This window comes from Podarcis liolepis (genome assembly GCF_965112155.1).
Source record: "Podarcis liolepis genome assembly, chromosome: 13".
In the NCBI taxonomy this organism is placed as follows: Eukaryota; Metazoa; Chordata; class Lepidosauria; order Squamata; family Lacertidae; genus Podarcis; species Podarcis liolepis.
The window spans coordinates 27,463,954-27,484,799 of NC_139573.1; the positions used below are offsets into that span (position 1 = coordinate 27,463,954).

Below are 20,846 nucleotides of genomic sequence, written 5' to 3' on the forward strand. Positions count from 1 at the left end.
CCATTCTAAGGAAATGTCTGGGGTTTGGGGAGGGGTTAAATTTCTGTGGGTGGGTGTGCATGTGGGTGGGTGGTTCGGGTTCAGGTATGGGCTCTAGTGTGGGCAGCATGGGCTCAGCAGAGAAGCTCAGCATATTTTTTTGCAATCGCGGGAATAAAAGCTCAACAACTTCTTTTGTCTGGATTTTTGCCTCTGGAAATAAACCCTAATGTAAGCTTGGGATCACATAAGAAATGTGAGCATAAGTTGAAAGCTTGGTGTACAAACCTCTGACTTCCGCGCGGCTGGAATGTATTCTACCGAAAAAATACATGAGCCGCATCTATTGATCTGTCCACTTTTGTCTCTGTCTAGCTCTACCCACACATTCACACAGAGAGAGCTCCTAATACAAAAGTGAGGATGAGGTGCAGCTCTTAGCCCTTTGGCAGCGTGGCCATACTACCAGCACTTGCCTTTCAAAACCTTGTACTTACCAATAAAATCTGACAACATATGAAAGAACATTTAGGTGCTATCTTTATTAGATTAATTACATTCCACATATTACATTCATTATAGTGGTCTTATTTTGTTTCTTCGTTTTATTCATACTTTGACTGGATGTCTCATCTTTCAGAGAGGGCTTGTTTTCTTGAGAAGCTGTGTAGTCCAGTGAGATTGTTTTCCTTTGCAAAACTTCCCTTGTATATCACGTATTTATGATAGATTTAATTGGGGGTGGAAGAGCATGCATGTTGTCTGTAGGTTCAATCTCTGACAGTTCCAGGAAGGGCTGGGAGAGATCCTGGTCTGAAATCTTGGACAGCCAGTGTCAGTCAACACTGAGCAAAAATGGACCAATGATTTGACACGGAATTAGGCAGCTCCCTATGTGCTCTTCTCCAATAGAAATCAATGGGACAAGTTAACTGCAACTTCAGTGGGACTGAAGTAACTGAATCTGAATCTTGCCTTATACTTATCAATCTTAGTACTACACCATGTAAAAAGCTGTGTAATATACAGAATAATTAAAAGCACCTCATAAACAAAAAATAGGAGGGAGAGAGTTCCTTTGGACCATAGTCATTCTGTTTAATCCATATACCACATTATCCAGAGAGTGTTATATCTACAATGATATGCAATATGAACTTGTTTCGTTGCCAGTATTATACATGTTATTTTTTATCATAATCATTGTTATACTTTTCATTATTAGTACTGTACCATCTAGACCAGGCATGATGAACCTGTGGCCCTCCAGATGTTGTTGGACTCCAACAACATCTCTGATCAGCCTCAGCTTGCATGACAAATGTTCAGATATGCTGGAAGTTGCGGTCCAAACAACATCTGGAGGGTCAAAGTTCCATATTCTTGAAGCAGAGAATCACCTATGTATGAACAGACAATGCTTGAAACACACATTCAAAAAGGAAAGGAATTCTTCCTGAGCATATGTTTTATATTTAAAGCAGACATTACAGTTTTGCACCCAACCAATACCCAAAAGTGAATTTAAGTTCTCCAAACAAACAAAATCTCATGAGGAGAGCCAGCTCTTTGAGGCTCTTCACAAGCTAGAAGGCCTATAACATTTGATTAAGGCCTTTGAGGAGAACGCATAATATCCTTGATCTCACCCAGAATCTTTTGATGATTATTTGCTACATTCATCTTTGCTGCAGTGAGTAGCTTTTCAATTTCTTCATCTGAGTATTTCAACTTGAAGGTTTTAAACGTTGAAGCGTATTCTTCAATTTTACCTGAAAAACAGGCACATTGGAGGGTGACTATAAAGGAACCCATTACTGATGATTTTAAGAATATTGCATTTATTGGAAAGAAAATTAATACAAAACAAGATAAAAGTAATATCTAGGATGTATGGAACCTTACTAGAATGGGAGGTGAAAGACAAACAAGTAAAGAAAGTGATGTTGAATTGGGCAATAGATATAGGTAAACCTATTCAATTAGCAGCATGTGAAAAATTATGGAAAGAGAACTGGAGATTCACGGCATGTGAGGAAATAAAAGAAAATTATTTAATGTTCTACAGATGGTATATAACACCTTACAAACTATCTAAAATGTATAGAACAAAATCGAAAATGTGTTGGAGGTGCAAACAAGCAGAGGGCACACTGCTGCATATGTGGTGCACTTGTGATACAGTTAGAAGTTTTGGGGATATGGTTTATGAAGAGCTGAAGAAAATATTCAAACAAACCTTTAAAAAAACAGAAGCCCTTCTATTGGGAACATTAGAGTCAGATATTGAAAGGGAAAATAAGAGAATATTTCTTTGTGTGATAGCTGCAGCAAGAATTCTAATTGCCAAAAAATGGAAAAATGAGACAATCCCAATAAAAAAAAGAGTGTCAAGATACGTTATTTGAGTATTTAGAACTGGCTAAATTGACAGAGGCAATTAGAGATCAATCCAAACAAAAATTTCAGAAAGAATAGGGAAAATATAGTGAGTATCTGAAAAAGCAGTGCCCTCAAATTAGGTAATACCTGGACTTGTCTTGACTAATTTCCGCAAAACAAATTATGGTGTAAGAATGTAAGATAAAGAGAAAAATAGAGAAGAGGAATTGTGAAAGAAACAGTTGACTAACTATACAACCAGACCTGTGCTGAGGATGAAGGAAGTCTAATAGAAATTAATAAGGAGTGAATTAGTGATGTGTCTTTAACATCTGCTTTGCATTTGTAGTTGTAGTATCTTTTTGTTAGTTTGTTTTGTGAGTGTTGTCTGTGTTGGTGCCAGTATAATAAATAAGGCAAAAAAGAAGAATATTGCATGTAAATTTACTCCCCCCTTGCACTTTTCTACAGAAAGAGGATCACAGCTAAACATTGAATTGCTCATTGAGCACACTGTAAGAGTTGCATTATGCAGGATTCGCTGCATTCCCTTGATCTCTAGCTTTTAAAACTCTGAGTTTGGTTGCACAGATGCATCTAATATTTATACACAGGCATATAAAGACATGCACTAGAGCATATAATGTCTCATGTAGTACAATGCCTCCTGTTTCACATACTATCATCGGTGATGTTGATTTCAAATTATTGATATCATATTGATAATATATTACCCAGAGGGCAAGAGTAGATCTAATATGCTTAAGTTACAGAAGGGGAGGTTTCATCTGAACATTAGGAGAATCACATAACAAAAACTACAATAGAGATACCCAAAATTTCAAAGGTAGGGGGTCCATTGCTAGGCGTTTGAAAAACATGGGGTCTGCAATCTTAGCTAATTGGGGAAATTTTGGGGACATCTTTGTCAAAGATTTTCGAAAAAAAGGTTAGAGAGCTACTTGTTTGGGATGTTCAAGCTCTAAATTTCCTAAACTCAGCAGGACAGGGTGGTTTACAAGGCCTGCTTTTATTCCATGAGTCTATGATAATTATATTTTTGTAGTATAGCTGAAAGAGGAAATGTTCTATTGTCCTTTTTAGAAAAATGAATGGACAGTCTATGGATATAATAGACTGCATAGAACAATGTGCAATCGGGTGGCTTGTGAATAGGGGCTTTGAGGTCTGTCCCTATTTTCAGTTGTGAAATGTTGGAATGTATGTGGCAGGGATGTTTAATGAGGCCCCAGTAGGATGTATCTGATATGAAGAAAGGAACCTTAAGGAAGGCAATGTTCACCAGTCAGGAAAAGGGGAAATGTCTCAGAAAGAAAGGAAAAAAGGAAGATGAGTTTAAACATGAGGGTGAATGTGCTACCAGAGCAATTTAATGTTGGGAGGAAATGACCCACTCAGTTCTTACTTCTCAATCATTTTAATCTCTGATCATTAAAAACAAAAACAAAAACTCCAAATGAGCCCCATTCTCAAGTTACCTGGGCAGTTGACTCTGTTGAATAGTGGGAAATGCATGATAGTTAGGCCTTCTCCTTTGAAGATATAGCAATCCAACGGGTTGTCTTTCTCTTGCTGATCTTTCTCATCTATCTTGGGAAATTTGATTCCATTGACTTTGCAGTACTCTGCAGCTTTTGTGATGGTCTGCGCCAAAAGGAAGAAAAAACTATTTAATGCATTGACAAATCCACTTGGAAAAATAGCTGCCACTTTGCTTCCTGTGTTGCTTTTAGGGGCTCACAGGAACACAGGAAGCTGGCTTTTATCAAGTCAGATCAACAGCGCATCTAGCTCAGTATTGTCTTCACCTCTTGGCAATATCTAGGATTTAAGGCATGGAATCTTTCTCAGCTCTACCAGAAGATGCAAGGGGTTGTCCCTGGGGCCTTTTGCATGAAAAACTGTGTTCTGCCACTAAGCTTCTATATGTCTCTTTCCTAAACATCCTTTTTTCCCTAACATTACCTCAGCAGCTTGAGAAGTGATGTAACATTGCTTCCTCCTCCGATGCTCTGTTAACATCAGATTCTCAGTGTTGCATGCATTGATACTTGCCAGCACAGGAGCATAATGGCTGCAGCAGGTGAAGGGGGGGTGAAGAATTGCACCAGAAACTGGTATTGGGTTGAATTAGGCCATAGGTTTATTGATTACAGAAAAGAGTAGGTTTGGCTAAGGCATTGGGCATGTATCCTGCATCAGGCAGCCTGTCTGCTACCTGAAAGGAACCTGATGGGGTCAAACTTGTGCTGGGGAGTGACCCACAACATGGATTGGATGCTATGACCCCACGCAGGCTGCCATTTATAGTGGTGCATTGGCCCATTGGTCCCCCAGTGGTCTCCCAGACAGTCAGCCCTCCTACACCCCTCTAACGGGGTACCCCTGTGACCAAGGATCCAGCCCAATGCTTTATTTGCCACTTGATCTGTCAGCCATGAGGGCGGCCAACACCTGTCTGCCCCCTTAAATAGGCTGGGGGCAGGCTGCTTGCAGGCTGCCCCTAAGCTCCTGCCTTTGGTTGGCTATGAGAGCACTGCTCACCTTTACCTGAGTGCCCAACGTAGCTGGAGGTGGGCAGTGCCAGCCATCACCTCCTCCAACCACTAGAATATGGCAGTCTCCTGGACCCACCATGGCCATTCTGCAACAGCTGCCCACCCAGAGTCCCAGGTGAGCGGATATTCCCAAGCAGTGTCATCTATGGAAAACTGGGATAATGCTTGAGAAGAGGTTGTATCATAGTTATTTCACAGAGAGAGGGGGGTTTCTGACAACAATCGATTGGTCAGGAAATGAGTCAAAGAGTTGTATCCAACTAAGTTAAACTCAGAGTAGCCTCACTGAATTTAATGGTCACATCCATTACAGTTAGTCACATTCATTACAAGGTTTCACTTCATCATCTGAATTCCTGTTGCCATGAAAAATTAGAAAGGGAGACAAGACGTATTTTAGCCTTGTATGCCTATCTGTCTGCCCCTTTCATAAAATGAATTACCTCAAAAGGGTCCCCAGAACTGAAGTCAAAAGACAGGATCAGCTTCACATTTCTCTCAGGGTAGAGAATAAGCGGGTAAGCAGTATTTATTGCCAGGCCAGCATCAATCAGGGACACGACATCTTTCCCTTTTAGCGCTGGGACTTTAACATCGGCTAAGAACATAATATCACACAAAACTTCAGTGTAAATGTTTGAACCAACACAAACCTATTGGTGATTGATTGTTAATAAAGCTCTGGAGAAAGATCAGTTGGGATACAAATATGAGTCAAATAGCCCCAAGGCAACTCTGTTCCAGTGTGTTCCAAGGTGAAGCATACTGTTCCTGAGGATTTCCATTTTTCCCCCTTCTTAATTTGAAATATATCTAAAGCTGCCACATGCACCTCCAAGTTCTCCATTAATGGAAAACTCCAGTGAAGAAGAGGAGGTTTGGCTCTATGACTTATTAGCTGAATCTACCAATTCAAGAATTACTTTACCAGGTTTTTTACTTTAAATGAAAGGTTTTATTTGGAAAGGAGTTTGGAGTAGTATTTTACTTTTAACTGCTGTTTGCTAGCTGACTCTCTTAGGAGCAGGAATGCATAGCATAGGAAGCTGTCTCACAATGAGCCCCTCTAATAGGTGTGACCCATCCCCTTCCGCAGAGTGAGATAACTTGTCTTTGGGAGAGGGGACACGGCCATCACTACTTGATTCTTTCCATGATAAGTCAACCAATAGTTGACCATCCCTAGTCCAAATCCTTGCCCCATCCCTAAACTTATCCCTATTTGACAGTATCCCCATGGCATGATGATGTGGCAGTCACAGTCCGAAACATGCAGTACAGTGGTACCTCGGCTTTCAAGTGTCTCAGAAGTCAAACATTTTGGCTTCCGAACACCAAAAACCCGGAAGTAAATGCTACAGTTTTTGAACACTTTTCAGAAGCCGAACGTGCCACACGGCTTCCATATTGAGTTTTCCATATTGAGTAATTGCTTCCAGAAATGCATGCTTCAGTTTCCGAACGTTTTGGAAGTCAAAGGGTCTTCCGGAATGGATTACATTCGAAAACTGAGGTTCTGCTGTAAAATATAAAAACTTTCAATTATAAGTAAACTATCGTGAATGTGATTGCAATACAATCTTACGGTCGTTGTGAAAGAAGTTATCGGTGCTTCCCCAAGTCCACTTCAGAATACAGACATTGGTTTTGTGGATGAGCATGATCCAGTCTAAATTAAATGAGATTCAGAGCTAAGAAGGCCACATAAATAAATAACAATACAATAGCATTTGATAAGGCTTCCTGAAAACCAAACAAAAGAAGAACAAACTATATAAACAAATACAACTGAACAGTTCACACTGAAGTAAATAGTCCACAAAAGATTGGATAAACCATACACCTTTCAATTACTTTGGGAAATAATATTTGAAGCCTCGGATTAGGTGATACAACCTGATTCGAGGCTAGCTTTATTAAATCTGTCTCTAGATGACAATAAGAATTTATTCATTAAGGACCTATTAATCATTGTTTGCAGCTAGAAATATAATTACACAACATTGGGAAGCAGCAAATAATTTAATTCCAGAGGCATGGTGGGACAGAATAAAGAACATATCCCTTATGGAGAAACTAACAAAGCACCTTATGTCAGGAAAAAGCACCAAGGCAAAAGCCAGCTCCAGATGGCTGGAATGCAAAACAGGATGTTGTGGTTTCTCACTGTACTGTTAGAGAAAAGGTGGAGCCTATTCTCTGTACTGAGCACCGGATGTTAGCTCAGAGTGTCATCTGACCTGTGTTGGAAGTACAGGGGAGGAGTGTGAGACTTTTCTAATGGAGTCTGAAGGGTGCAGTCACATTTCTATGTACTGTTGAGTGACAGGAATAAAACATGTAGAAAGGACTCCTGTCTGTCTCATTTCTCCTCCCTGGGAGAATGCAGGGAGGGAGAGAGAAGCAGAGGGTGTGTTCTTCTCACGACTAATGAGAAGAATCGCCGGGTTTGTTTACCAAGCCTGCCGAGGTCGCAGACGGACGGTAAGCACAGTATCTCGCTCAATTGCCTCGGGGGAGGCCAGGTACCTCTGCCTGTGAGCTGATGATACTAACACCTTAGAGTGTTCAGGAACACAAATACGAAATGTGATTTTGAAACTGTATGGTACTTATTATTGAATTCAGTGGAAAGAGCAATGCTGACCTCTCACCACCTATGGGTCACATTGGGACAATCTGCTTAAACAGAGAGTCCCTTCAATTCTAAGCTACTTACAAACTTCATGTTTAACTATATAATTTACATTATATATCCATGGAATGTTTCTTGGGGGGGTGGAAGTTTATGAGGATTTCTTGTTCAGTTTCTAAAAATACATATAACAAGTGGGTTTTTAAAAATACACCATTCAAAGAGACATATAAAGCTCATTACTATTTCACCTCTCAAATTACCCAGGACAAGGCATTACAAAGGAAGGGTGCTACTACCAAGAAGGTCCGCTTCCATGTTGACCTGAGGTTTTATGCAACACATTTCCTGTTTCAACACAATGGTAATGAAATAGAACAGGCATAGGCACACTCAGCCCTCCAGATGTTTTGGGACTACAATTCCCATCATCCCTGACCACTGGTCCTGCTAGCTAGGGATCATGGGAGTTGTAGGGCAAAAACATCTGGAGGGTCGAGTTTGCCTATGCCCGAAATAGAACAATTGTCATGAACACATCTGAACACATCTGCTAGGAAGCAGTCAGACAGCTGGGAGTAGTCGGCTGTCTCCAGTCACTTACAGACTCATTGTCAAAACTGTGTTTATGGAAGATAATCTTACTTGGCTACGAATGATCGCCAAAAAAGAAGAACTCCCCCTCCCCCTAACACAGAATGGAATACTGATAAGACGTTAGCAGAGAGCGGGGTGGAGAGAAGCCAACTCACTCAAGAAGCACAGGCAGGCTTGGAAAGCAGGAGGGGGAGCTTTTCCTCACTGGAAGAGGAGGCAATTAATCCCCTGAGCCCAAGGAGTAGACGTATTGGAAAGGTATTAGATGGGAAACAAACCCAGAAACGTAAGGGTCATAGGTTCAGGATATTCTGCAGAACCAGGTAGCACTCCTCAGAAGGGTCAACTGAATCGTAAGCTACAGAAGCTCCGACAGAGCTTCCGAGACTGATTGTTTGTTTTGCAATAAATCTTCAAGCTAATTACGACTTGTGTGCTTTGTTATCAAGATGGCAGCCAACAACCACTCCACTTGCTTCCAGCTGAAATGGAACTGCATGGGGAAGAAGCTCTCCTGGATAGATTCAGGCACTTCCATAGGGATGTTTCAGAGTACAGATGGCCATTGCTACTAACTGATAGCGTTCCTGATTTGTTAAGAGCTTAGTAGCCTTTGCAGTGCTCATCAGTACCAAGCCCATGCTGATATTCTTAATTCTACTTAGAGGTGCAAAGTTGAGAGGCAGTGATTCTCCCAAAGGCACATAACAGAACCTTGCTAGCTCCAGAAGGTACTTTCTGCTCACATATGCACAGATGTGTGCTTTGTTCTAGAGAAGGGATGGGGAAATGCAGATATCATTGGACTGTGTCTCCCATTATATCTGATAACTGGCAGTGCAGCTGATGAGATGCAGGATCTAACAACATTGGGAGGGTCACACATTCCGCATCCCTCTGCCAGAGCATTCTAAGAGGAAAAATGAAATTGAAGCAAAACATGTTGCAGAGTTTTGCACTTGCCCAATGTAAGCATGAAACAGAATCTCTTGTACTGCTTGTACTGGTGCTTGTGGAACACTGCTAGCAGCTGTTTTCTTTCTGTTCATAGTTCTTTGGGTTCAACTCAATGAGTCTAAAATGGGACTTTATTCAGGCATTAAAGATCCAAATCTAACTCTATGTCTATTCTCTAAATGGCACTGGCTACAGAGAAGAGAAAGGCAATGCAAATAAAAAAGCAATTACTTACTTTTAATGGCTTGAAAAGGGCTGATAGATATCACTTTTATAACTCCTGTTTTCGGAAGAAAAACAACCATTTGAGAACTACAGTGGTACTTCAGGTTACATGCGCTTCAGGTTACAGACTCCGCTAACCCAGAAATAGTACCTTGGGTTAAGAACTTTGCTTCAGGATGTGAACAGAAATCGTGCAGGGGCAGTGGGAGGCTCCATTAGCCAAAGTGGTGATTCAGGTTAAGAATAGTTTCAGGTTAAGAACAGACCTCCACAATGAATTAAGTTCTAAACCCGAGGTACCACTGTATAGACCATCTCAACAAGCAGCTTGAAGATACCGCAGGGAGATAAGACATATCTTAAGCTTCTTAAATTCCCATGGACACATTTTTTGGGGGTGCAATAGGGCTGTTAATTTCACCAATATATGCACTTTTCTGTGAATTTGACATGTTCAACTTTAATTCCTCCTCCATCCCTACTCAAAAGTAAGTTCCATTTCATTGAAAGGGGCTCACTCTCTAAAAAGTTGAACAATGTCCCGTCCCTGCAACATTTGCTAGTTGGTTTAAAAATAAGCTGATCCATGTCCCTCTAAATAGGAAACTGTGTGGTTTATTGGAGAAAATCCAAATTACACCCGCTTAACACCCCCAGCCCCACCTAGCTCCAAAATTGTGGTTGTCAGACAAGCATTGTAAAAGCTTACAAACATCCACCATCCTTGATTGCCAGTGATAAGTTTGTGTGCCAGGAGAGGTCATCACATGGCTGGCAGAATGACACATTTCTGAGCCTTTGAATTGGCTCAGGGTTTCTCTGGGATTTTAAAAAACGAAACACTTTTCATGTGGAGTAGGAAGTTCACTTCTAAGCATAAGCAACAGGTATGGATGTTGAAGTCTATTCTCAACCCTAAAAGAGTGATCCTGGGTTCCAGCCATTCTCTTTTATGAGGCCTTTCCATTTCTCTTTTCAGACTGTTACTGTACATTCTGCAGCTACTGAACATGCTCAGTATTCATCAGGCCTTTGGGGGGAGGGTTCCCAATTAGTAGTTTTGTTAAAAATTAACAAAGTGTGTGTGTGTGTGTGTGTGTGCGTGCGCGCGCGCACACACACACACACACACACACACACACACAAATGTGCATGCTTGTATACATGTGTATTTGTTGCAAACTCCATACTGGTATCTCTCTCTCTCTTTTAAGTGGCTGTTGTTTGGGTGCAATAGTGTTAGCACTTGTCACCTGAGTTTGCTATTAGGATAATTCTTACACAAATAATAAAGTGAGCACCAGCATATATTATATTACCAAAACCCGATTCCCTAAACTTTGTAGTGAACCACTGTTAGAAGGCAATATATGAGCACTATGGTACTTGCCTCCAAAATCTTCATGCAAAGCTTCCCACAGTTTCAAACAGGCTTCCTCTTTTGCCTTTTCATCTGCTGTCGTCCAGGACTGACGCATCTCTTTGAGCGCCTTATAGCTTTTGCTAGTACTATGGACTTCACAGAAAATAGAGAGGCATGGTGAATAAAGGCAGGATTAAAAACTAAGCAACAAAGTGGAAAGAATGGGTTATTTACTCCGAATGGACAGCTACCTGTATTAAAATCTGCAATAACATATATATATATAGACACACACACATATATATGGAAGATTCTATGATATAAGGAAGGACTGTAGAAGAATGGATGATCAAAACTTGGGAAATATATAAATATGATAATATTAATAACTCTTCTCAGAGTAAGAGAAGGAAGACAGCCTCATAATTGCTTTGTAGAAAAGTAGAGCATGCTCATAACATAATGGTGCAACAGAGTACAGGAAACCACAAGTTTAAGTATACTTTTAGGGATGTTGTAAGTCACTTAAGTAATGGTATATATTCTGTTTGGAAAGTAGCATTGTTGCTTTTCTTGCAATCTGTTTTTATTTAAGGTATACTTAGTTATAACATTAACATTTCTCTTCCCCACACTTTTTGTTGTAATTATATTTTGGCAAACTTGAATTTTGATGGATAATAATAATAATAATAATGAAAATTAAAAAGTTAATGGGCATATCTAACAGATTCATTAATTCCAGAGGGCCTACTCTGAACTAGTGCCCATCAATTTATTCACAAAGCACCATACTGCTTTCAAAAGGAAGAAAATATGTTGCTTAGAAATCACTTACCTTTCAGGAGGTTCTCCAAAAGGTCAAAAAATCCAGTTGCTGCTGCTGCTGAAGCATCTAATATAGACAGTTGCAACTCCAAAATATACTCATAAGCCTTGCAAAGAAAACTAAGTGCCTGGTACTCTTGAGAATGAAACACAACAGGAAAGTTGGTTACAAAGGCCGGCCTGCTCTCTATTTATTGTAAATGAGCTTTTTACTTGTGGCCATTTTGTTCAGATGTCCAGCAATTGCTATCCCTCCACCTCATAAACACAACAGAACTTTGTGGGGAAGGGATGTCCTCCTTTTCATTCTTTGCCTTTAACATTTCCTAAGATCTGCATAGGTCAATAAGATCCAAAACCAGCCCAAATATATATCTCTCCCTTAGATTGGAACAACAAATGACATGCGAAGCAGACAAAGTCAGTTTGGCACCTGAGGAAGAAAAATCTCTCAAGCACCCCTTCTTGGGAGCAAGCCTATAATAAGCATAAATAACTAACAATTTTGTTTTTTCATTACACCCAAAATTGCTCTGCTTAAAAGAGAGGACCACTCCTGAGGAGATCTCAAAGATAGATATAATTTCCTGAACCCAAACTATTGAGGCAGTTGTGAGCCACTACTCTAACCTGTGCTTAGCCTAAAGTTTCACAAAGTTCTGCTTATACTGCTTGGTAACAGGGACTTTCTGGTGTGTACTGCAGACAGAAGTGCAAGTTGTTCATAATCCATGGGAAGCTTCCAAATTGTCTGAAGGCACAAGTCCATAGAACACCAGAAATTCCAGTAGAAGGTAATTGTAGGAATGAATGTAGGTGAATAGGTATCTGTACAGGGATGTGAAAGAATGGGAGGAAAAGAAAGGAGATGGGTTAGAAAGAAACAAAAAGGTGTCCATTGTTGTCTCTCTGTGTTTCCTGGTTTGTTGCTCTCCTTCCATGTGGTGAAGGGGTGACAGAGGGAGAAAGTGTGTCACCACCACCACCCATTTTACCCAAAGAGAATGTCATTCTTTGGCCCTCAAAATATGGTCCTCTCCTGGTTTATGGTGATGACTGGGATCTCATAAAGATGAGGAAAGAAAACTGATGGAAGGAAACTTGAGTTACCTGGATTCAATTCACGGGCTTTAAAATAAGCTTCTTTGTCCTTTTTTAGCAAATCCAGTAAAGCACCTTGAAAGACAAATTCCTACGTTAACACACAAGTAAGGCTTACTTTCTCATATGTATCATTGTTTCATTTAATATATTATTAAAATTCTACCCTCCTCCCAAAGGAGACCAGAGTAGCTTTACTACAAGACATCAGGGACTGGGCTAAGGAGCAGGAATGGTGGAGACCGCCTCCCCATCCTGACCCTTCCAGGGAGGAGGAAGACAGTATAGATTTACAAAAGGGGATTGAGCTCAGAGGCAGATGAGGGGGAAAGCTGGGAAATCATGGGACAGCTGGAACAACACCCAGCTGACACATTGTCATTAGAAAGCATTCCAGACCCTCCATCTCCCAGAACCCAGCAAGCCTTAAAAGTAGGTGCTTGGGAGGCATCTAGTGAAATAGATCTGCTAGTACGGGGACTTTTGGCTGTGCAAAGGAATTTCTGTCAACTCTTCTATCCCTGCATACTCCCTATGCCCCAATATATCTGTTCTGGTCAGTCCCCCAGCCCTCCAGAGTGCATTTGGAGAGGGAGCAGGGGAGGGAGCAAGCAGAAATCATTGTGCTAGTAGATCTATTTAGTTACATACCACCCTATGTTTATGTGTGCTGTTCAAGGAGAACAAATAGATTTTTGTGATTTCATGGCTAAGGTCTGAGTTTAGTACCTGGCAAATGCTGTTTCATCGTCAATGCATCTTTTAATTGCCTGACATGGGTTTTATTATAATTAATTAATTATCAATACCACCCTTCATCCAAGGATCATAGGGGTGGCTTACAATATTAAAAGGGTTTAAGCCTTCAGGAAAGCAATTTTTTCTCATGTGTTTTATTTTTGGACCATGAAGACTTTCCACAGCATGCATGCAACTTAAGAAGTGTTTTAAAGAATCATAGCACTATTGTTGTCTGTTTCTGTCTATAGCTCCTGAACAAGGAGCTCTTAACTCAGAAATGTGTTGAGTCACAATGAAGAATTTTGCTTCATTGAGCAACAGAGGCAAAAATGTAGCAACTTACCAAGGATTTCTTTCTTAATTTCTCGCTCGCTTGCAAGAGCACTTCCCCATAAACCTGAAAATCAGGAAGAGATGGCTTTTTAACAGTCTTTGGCAGTCCTTCCCCCCCAAAAAAGAATGTTTAGGGGTACTCTAATTTTCCTACTCATATTGAAATACTGCCCTCAATGGGGCCAAACTTAGATTCGCAAAATTTTTAGGCATATGCGTACCCCAGCTTCCCCCCAGAAAAAAAGCACTGGTCTTTGGTGTACTATAAATGTCCAAACCTGATGTTTAATGCTCATATAGCATTTAACTAGCCATGTTTGAAATGGCTCCATCCTTTGAAAGATTATAAAGATAACAATGCACACATCATAGTCTCCTTGGATATACATTTTCCCATCTTGTCTGCTCCAGGACATGTTGCTGCATGAACTCCTCTTATGTACCCCATAAACCTAGCATGTTTCAACACTACAGTGTTGTAAATATGCATGTTAAGGTTACAGTTCTAAACACAGTCCCTAGCAAGTTCCAGATGAACTCACTTCTGAGTAAGCATGGATAGAATTCCACTGCTAAACCTCTCAACTGATCACACACCCACTCTATTCTTTGATCTTGCAAAAAGAGAGGAAGGGCCATGGCACATGTTTTGCATGCAGACTATCCCAATTTCAATCCTTGCTGTCTCTAGGTAAAGCTGAGGGTGGAAAGACTCCTGTCTGAAATGTTGGCGAGCTGTAGCCAATCAGTATAAACCAGGGATGGGAAACCTCTGACCATCCAGATCATCACAGAAAGAACTCTCACTAGCCACATCCAGCATAGGCAATGTTTGGGGATAATGGGAGTTGCAAGCCTGTGATGTCTGGGGCCCAGATTGCTAGAAGAGATAGTACTGAGCTGAAACAGCATGAAGCCAAATGGACTTGATGTGAAGTTGCTTCTTGTGCATCTTTAGAATACCTTCAGAGTAGAGGAGGCTGGTCCATTAGCATGAATGGAGCACTGTCCATCAACCTCAAACTATACTCAACCTGCCCCCAGCTCCTTCTGTCTTGCCACCAATTGGGTGGTAGTCCTGACTGTCATTGGGTCTAGCTTCATTTACAGCTGGTGCCCCTGCCCTCCACCCCACCTGTTCCAGCCACCACTGGTTCAGAGGAGGTTATTCTACTTGGCATTCTGAGAATGACAGGCTTCAAATAAGCAAAACTAGGTTGGCAAACCTTGAAGGTAGGTAATATCTTTCTCCTTTTTCTTCTTGCTTAGTTCTCCATTTCTAAACAGACTCCCAAAGAGTTTGGTTTCGACATATCCTGCTGTACTGTGACCCCCACCTACGCCAGGAGCCCCTGCATCGTGTGGGGTAAATTCAAACCAGCTGCCTGGGAGGAAAGAAGATTAAAAAGAAAGTTAGAGAGAGAGATGAGAAGAAAATCCCAAAGTGCTAATGAGAACAGAATGCCCAGTAGACAAATGAATGGGAAACAAATCAACAAAGAAAGAGCTGCCAAGAAATTCCATCTAAAGCAGAATGCAAAGCGATTTGGAAGGCCCTGTGCAGGGGAAACATTTTGAAGTGAAGTTGAAAGGAAGTCAGCAATAACCATGAAATTCTTTGGGCAAGCAGGGACGTGCTAATATCCAGTTGCTCAGATGAACTTGCTAATCTCTGTTTCAGTATCAGGGTGGGTAGTTTTACCCACAGAAATACACAGCAATCAGAGTGTAACCCTTGTGGCTGCAAAGTCGTCCCTCTCCCATGATGATGCTGGGGATTTTGGTAACCATTCTCAGTTTCCCCAGGGACAGCTCTTCAATGTAACCTCACAGACAAGGTCATCTTGATTGCTTTGCCCATGCTGGTATATTGAAGAGCTGCCCTCTGGAAAATTTGAATTGGTTTTGCTGCTAGTCTTGATTGATTAATTGATTGATTGATTGATTGATTGATTGATTTACTTCTTTATTTTGGCAGGGAGGAAGATGGATCAGCTCATTTTAAAATCAAATCTGATGTGGTCCTGGGTAAGCTGGCAGAGTTTTGGCACTCACTGGTAGCCAGCGGGCTAACACTGTAGGGGGAGACATGTGGAGAAAGACCTTAGTGAATGATACCAATGGATGGGAGAAAATAATAAGAGAAAATGATATCATCATGTTATTACCTATGTGGTGTCCTTCGTATCTGTGCTTGTCCACAGCTGCATAGATGGGATAAGGATTTTTCCCATTCTCACATGATCTCTTGTGTTCAGTCAAGTTGCGTTCATCAAGCTGAAAAGACATGGGTTTAGTTAATTGACTTTACTACTCTACCTGTTCCCCAGCTGTCAGGGTTTACTTGTGTGTAACATTCAGGGATGGGGGAGAAATTTGATTCAGTTTGCATTTGAAGACGAATTGATCAAATCTGCACTTTCTGAGTGCAAGTTGAGAACCAAACCACACACACAAAATTCACACTTGTCTGAATTTTGCAATGCACCTCTTCGATAACAAATGTTCACAAAAATGCATATATTAGGTAGAAGTGTGCATAAAAAGGAATATATATAAGTGAAAATATCATGCAGAATGCATGGTATTAGGATGCATTGCTTGCAAATATGTATGCATTAGTCAAAACTACATACAAACGTGTGTTTATTAGGAGAAATCTGCATTAAAATGCTGAAGAATTTTCATAAGGTTACTGGCCACTCTGAGTAGAGAGTGAATCCACATGGTTCTAGATTAAGAAGCTATATTGACACTGCTCGCCACATAGGGAAGTGGTCAGTGGTTCCTGACACCAACCCACACTTGACTCTCATTCTTTCTTCCCAGGGGTGCATCAGATCATGGTTGGCCAACTTGCAGGCAAAATCTCTTCTTCAAACCGTTCCTGTCTAGCTCCAGACAACACCTTACCACATAATAATCCAGAGATGAAAACAAAATTACCTACCTAATTTTAGTGCTTCTGAATATATGAATGGATTTATATGTTTCATATGGTATATAAGAGATAATGGTAGGGCCTTGAGGGGGAAAATACTATCCTGGTCACTTTTGGTAACTGCTAACTTTCTTTATAGTCTTGTTCAGTTTAGGTCTCATGTGGTTTTTAAAAAACCTTTTAAAAAAATCTCCACCTACCTCCTTTAGCATTTTATACACAATAAAATAGGACCAGAAATCAGTCAAGGAGTAATGTTCATCTTTTGAGGCCTCCAATGCAGCTTCTGTTGCCTTCTTCAAATCCCATTTGCCATTTACAAGTGTTTCCTTCTGAAGTTTTTCCAAGGCCTCCACTTTTTCAGACCAGTCTTCATTTTTGTAGAGAGCTGACATGCACCTTTTCATGGAACAATATAAACATTATGATGAGTTTGTGGAGGGGATGTAGGCTGTATATCTGGGGGCCCCATCTAATTCCTGAATCCAGCATGGATTCAATTCCATGGACTAGGTAGGCTATCTTCCTGGTGAGGTAATGGCCCTCTAAGTATGAGCCGTTAAGATAACAAAAAAGTGGCTCTGGGTCAGATAACAAATGGGTGGGGGCCCCTTCCTCAACCTGCCGGTACATAGAAAGATAAAGGCAGAGTTGAGACTTGAGTGATGTGCGCTAGAAGCTTGGCAGCTGGGAGAGATAGACCCATGCCTGATTTCTGTTGGAATAGAAGGCTGCAGCTATGGGAGAAGCAAGACCCTTTTGGGGATGTCAATGCTGTAAACCCATCCATTGTGAGGGATGGTTATATATGTGTGTGTAAATAAACCATATATCCTAAGGACACCACAGTTTCGACTGCACCTCATTCCAAAGAAAACACAAACCCTGAATAATAAGCTTCTGGAATCCCTGGGATTTTGTACCTCTCAGAGATTGGATTGACATGCAACAATACGTTTGAAACAATGTGAAGGAGCAATGGATTTCAGACACAATCCTATTTTGAAATATATATAAGGTAAAGGGACCCCTGACCATTAGGCCCAGTCGTGGCCGACTCTGGGGTTGCAGCACTCATCTCGCTTTATTGGCTGAGGGAGCCAGCGTACAGCTTCCGGGTCATGTGGCCAGCATGACTAAGCCGCTTCTGGAGAACCAGAGCAGCGCACGGAAACACCGTTTACCTTCCCGCCGGAGCGGTACCTATTTATCTACTTGCACTTTGATGTGCTTTCAAACTGCTAGGTTGGCAGGAGCTGGGACTGAGCAACGGGAGCTCACCCCATCGCGGGGATGAGAACCACAGACCTTCTGATCGGCAAGTCCTAGGCTCTGTGGTTTAACCCACAGCGCCACCCATGTCTATCTATATCTATCTATCATCTATCTATCTATTTATCTATCTATCTATATAACTGTCCATTACTCTAAGGTGCTACTGGGCATTTTTTTTATTTTTTCATATATTTTGACTGTGTCAGACCAACACGACTACCTACTAATTTTGAAAATACTCGAAGGACTAGCAAATGAAGAATGTTCTCTGCAGGTCAGAAGCTTTAACAACTCTCTTCCTTTTTAGTTTCAGCTTGGAGTTTACATGCAACCAGACACACACTTGAATGAACTTTCATGAGTGATAAAAGAAGTTACATTGCAATCAGCTGGGATTAAAATTCCAAGTCTACAGTGTTCATTCATATGTGATAAAGAGTAAGTGTACAATATAGTAACAGTTGAAGAGTCCCTAAGTTCCTTTGGTCCCACACAGTCAATAAAACCATATATCATGGCAACTGGCCCTAGCTCCAGCCTCTATGTATCCAGCTCTACTGACATAAAGCCCTTTCTGTTCAGTGTGCAGAAGTCAGACATCAGAGTCAATGCATGTGATCACACTCCTCTCCATTCACTGACAAGACATACAGTGGTACCTTGGTTTACAACCATAATCCGTTCTGGAGGTCCATTCATAAACCAAAACAGGTCGTAACCCAAGGCACACTTTTGCCAATGGGGCCAAAAAAGTTGTTCGTAATCCAAAAAAAAACCCCAGCTCATAATCCAAAAAAGTTCACAAACTAGGACGCGCACTTCCGGGTTTGAATTGGTCGTAATCCAAAATGGTCGTAAACTAGGCTGTTCACAAACCAAGGAACCACTGTATGCACCAGAGCATGAGAAAAGGTATTCTTTGGTGTAATAATTGCTTACCAATGTGACATCCTTATTATTTCTCTGTGTTGCAGGATGTTTCTGTAAAATGACTCTCTATATGCCAGGATAGTGAAAACTATTTTTTTCACTATGCCAACACCACCCACTCTTTCTTGTGGGGAAGTGTGTGTGCCCTTTGTCTTGCACAAATGATTTGTGAAGACTATATATTTTGCATTTCCAAGATACTTTGCCCATGAATAGAGCCTAAAATGAGACTGTGTTGTGGGGTAGCTGTCTTTTCTGTAATTTAACCTCTTGTCATTACCAACTGAGCCCGGTGAAAAATGTAGCTTTGTTAGGCATGTTGCTTTTGCCTTGCTGCCATGGGCTGAGTTTGATCTTGTAAATGCTGATGGCACAGAGATTTTTATCAGTTGTGATAAGGTGTTGCTGCCAGAGATTGCAGCTTCTACCACATGCCACAGCTTGCTTTTCTCATTAACCATTTACATTCACTTACCAGGTTGAACCTGATACCCCAACCAAGTACATAATACAGTCCAGGAGATCATATTTCTTCAGCTCCGTCAATGTCCCATAAAGGGCAATCATGGCCCTCAGTCCTCCTCCTGACCCCAGGACAGCAATATTTGGGGTTTTGTCCTGGTGGAAGAAAAGGGAGGGGACTTAACAAATCTCTGTTTAATCAAGGAATGAAAAAATAAAGTGTGTGTTTTCAATACCCAAAGCATACTTGTTTTACACAGCCCGATGAAGCTTCTGTTTGATCATTATAATTAATTGTTATTACTAATAATAAATGAAACCCTACCACATCATGTGGAATCCCAAGCTTGGCAAGGCATTTCTTCACTGTTTCTTTTCTAGAAGCAACAGCTGCTTGTTCACCCTGTGTGAGGGTTTGAATGATCCGGACTTCAGATTTTTCCTGCTGAGAAATGAAATGGGGGGGAGGAGGTTTCTCATGCTAGGAAAATGCAATGACGCCATCTTTTGACTATGAAAACCAAACCATCACTTGGGGAAATTGTTTCAGTGGCTCTAGTTTCTCAGGCCAGTATAACGGTCTCATCAGTGGATTAAGTCAAACCAAACTGGGCTAGTTCAGATACATCAGTTGGCCTTGTGTTAGTGAGCTGCCGTCTTGTACATTCCCTGCACTTCCTCCTTCCTTCCAATGGTCCAATTCAGAACTTTATACTTAATTGGACCATTGGACTATCTAGTTTCAGCATTGTCTCCACTGATGGCCAGTTGCAGACAGGAAAGTTTCACAGCCCTACCTGGAGACCCTAGAGATTGAAGCTGGGAGCTACTGCATACAATACAGATGGTCAACCACTGAACTATGTCCCTTCCCCCAAGTGACAAGATAACCTCCCTGGAATTGAAATCTTAATCCATTGGACCAGATAGCAGAGTTTTGTTTTTTCTTTCATTATTAAAAGAGGGAGAGAGAATCTGGCTTCCCTCTCTTCAGCCTTCAAGCTTCTCAATACATCATTCTGCATTATATCTAAATGGACCCACCCTTTCTTAGATAATCTGAGATGCTTTGGTCCTAACTTCCCCTTGCCATGTTTGAGGCATAGCAAAGAAAAGTACAGAAGAACCCATTATTGCTTGTAGCTTAGCATGCATTAGAATTAGAGGACTGTTACTGAGTAGAACTTATTTTCGCTTGGAGCAGAAACCATCAGGCACTGTTGATTGTAAGGTAGATATCACTTACCGTCCTAGATGGAAAGATGTTCATCTCCTCTTCTTTACTGATGCTCAAAATGAGGAAGCAATAGCAGGGGGTCCTGAATACAGTGAGAACAAAAGCACCTCTTGTTTCCTGTTGCTTATGCTTTTCTCCAGTTACTTTAGAGCAACAAACAGCTACTCGATGAAATAAGAGGAAACCATTCAGTCACTCATCTCCTGTTACTAAATAGCACTGAATGCCAAATGGGCAGGAAGGAACCTGCTGTTGGGTTATAAGTTGGGCTGGGCTGAATG

General features: G+C 41.1%; 1 protein-coding gene across 1 annotated transcript; it reads right to left on the reverse strand.

Annotated features, from left to right (window-relative positions):
* Positions 1-502: 502 nt before the first annotated feature.
* LOC310691116 (cytosolic phospholipase A2 gamma-like) lies at positions 503-20,846 on the reverse strand. The gene is made up of 15 exons (XM_083470718.1): positions 20,575-20,846; positions 19,654-19,773; positions 19,342-19,484; positions 16,862-17,060; positions 15,889-15,997; positions 14,947-15,105; positions 13,731-13,784; positions 12,656-12,721; positions 11,556-11,681; positions 10,733-10,870; positions 9,365-9,409; positions 6,526-6,609; positions 5,384-5,538; positions 3,861-4,026; positions 503-1,751 (listed from the first exon to the last, which is right to left on the reverse strand). The coding sequence occupies exons 1-15, from the start codon at positions 20,596-20,598 to the stop codon at positions 1,588-1,590; spliced, it is 1,752 nt and encodes a 583-aa protein (XP_083326844.1). The 5' UTR covers positions 20,599-20,846; the 3' UTR covers positions 503-1,587.

Excerpts from the sequence above, each read along its gene's own strand:
- LOC310691116 (XM_083470718.1), bottom strand. The coding sequence starts at position 20,598 with ATGAACATCTTTCCATCTAGGACG. Across the intron at positions 9,410-10,732 it reads TTTTGGAGGCAAGTACCATA|GAGTTATAAAAGTGATATCT; the intron begins GTGCTCATATAT and ends TTCCGAAAACAG. Across the intron at positions 5,539-6,525 it reads TAACTTCTTTCACAACGACC|CCGATGTTAAAGTCCCAGCG; the intron begins GTAAGATTGTAT and ends TTATGTTCTTAG.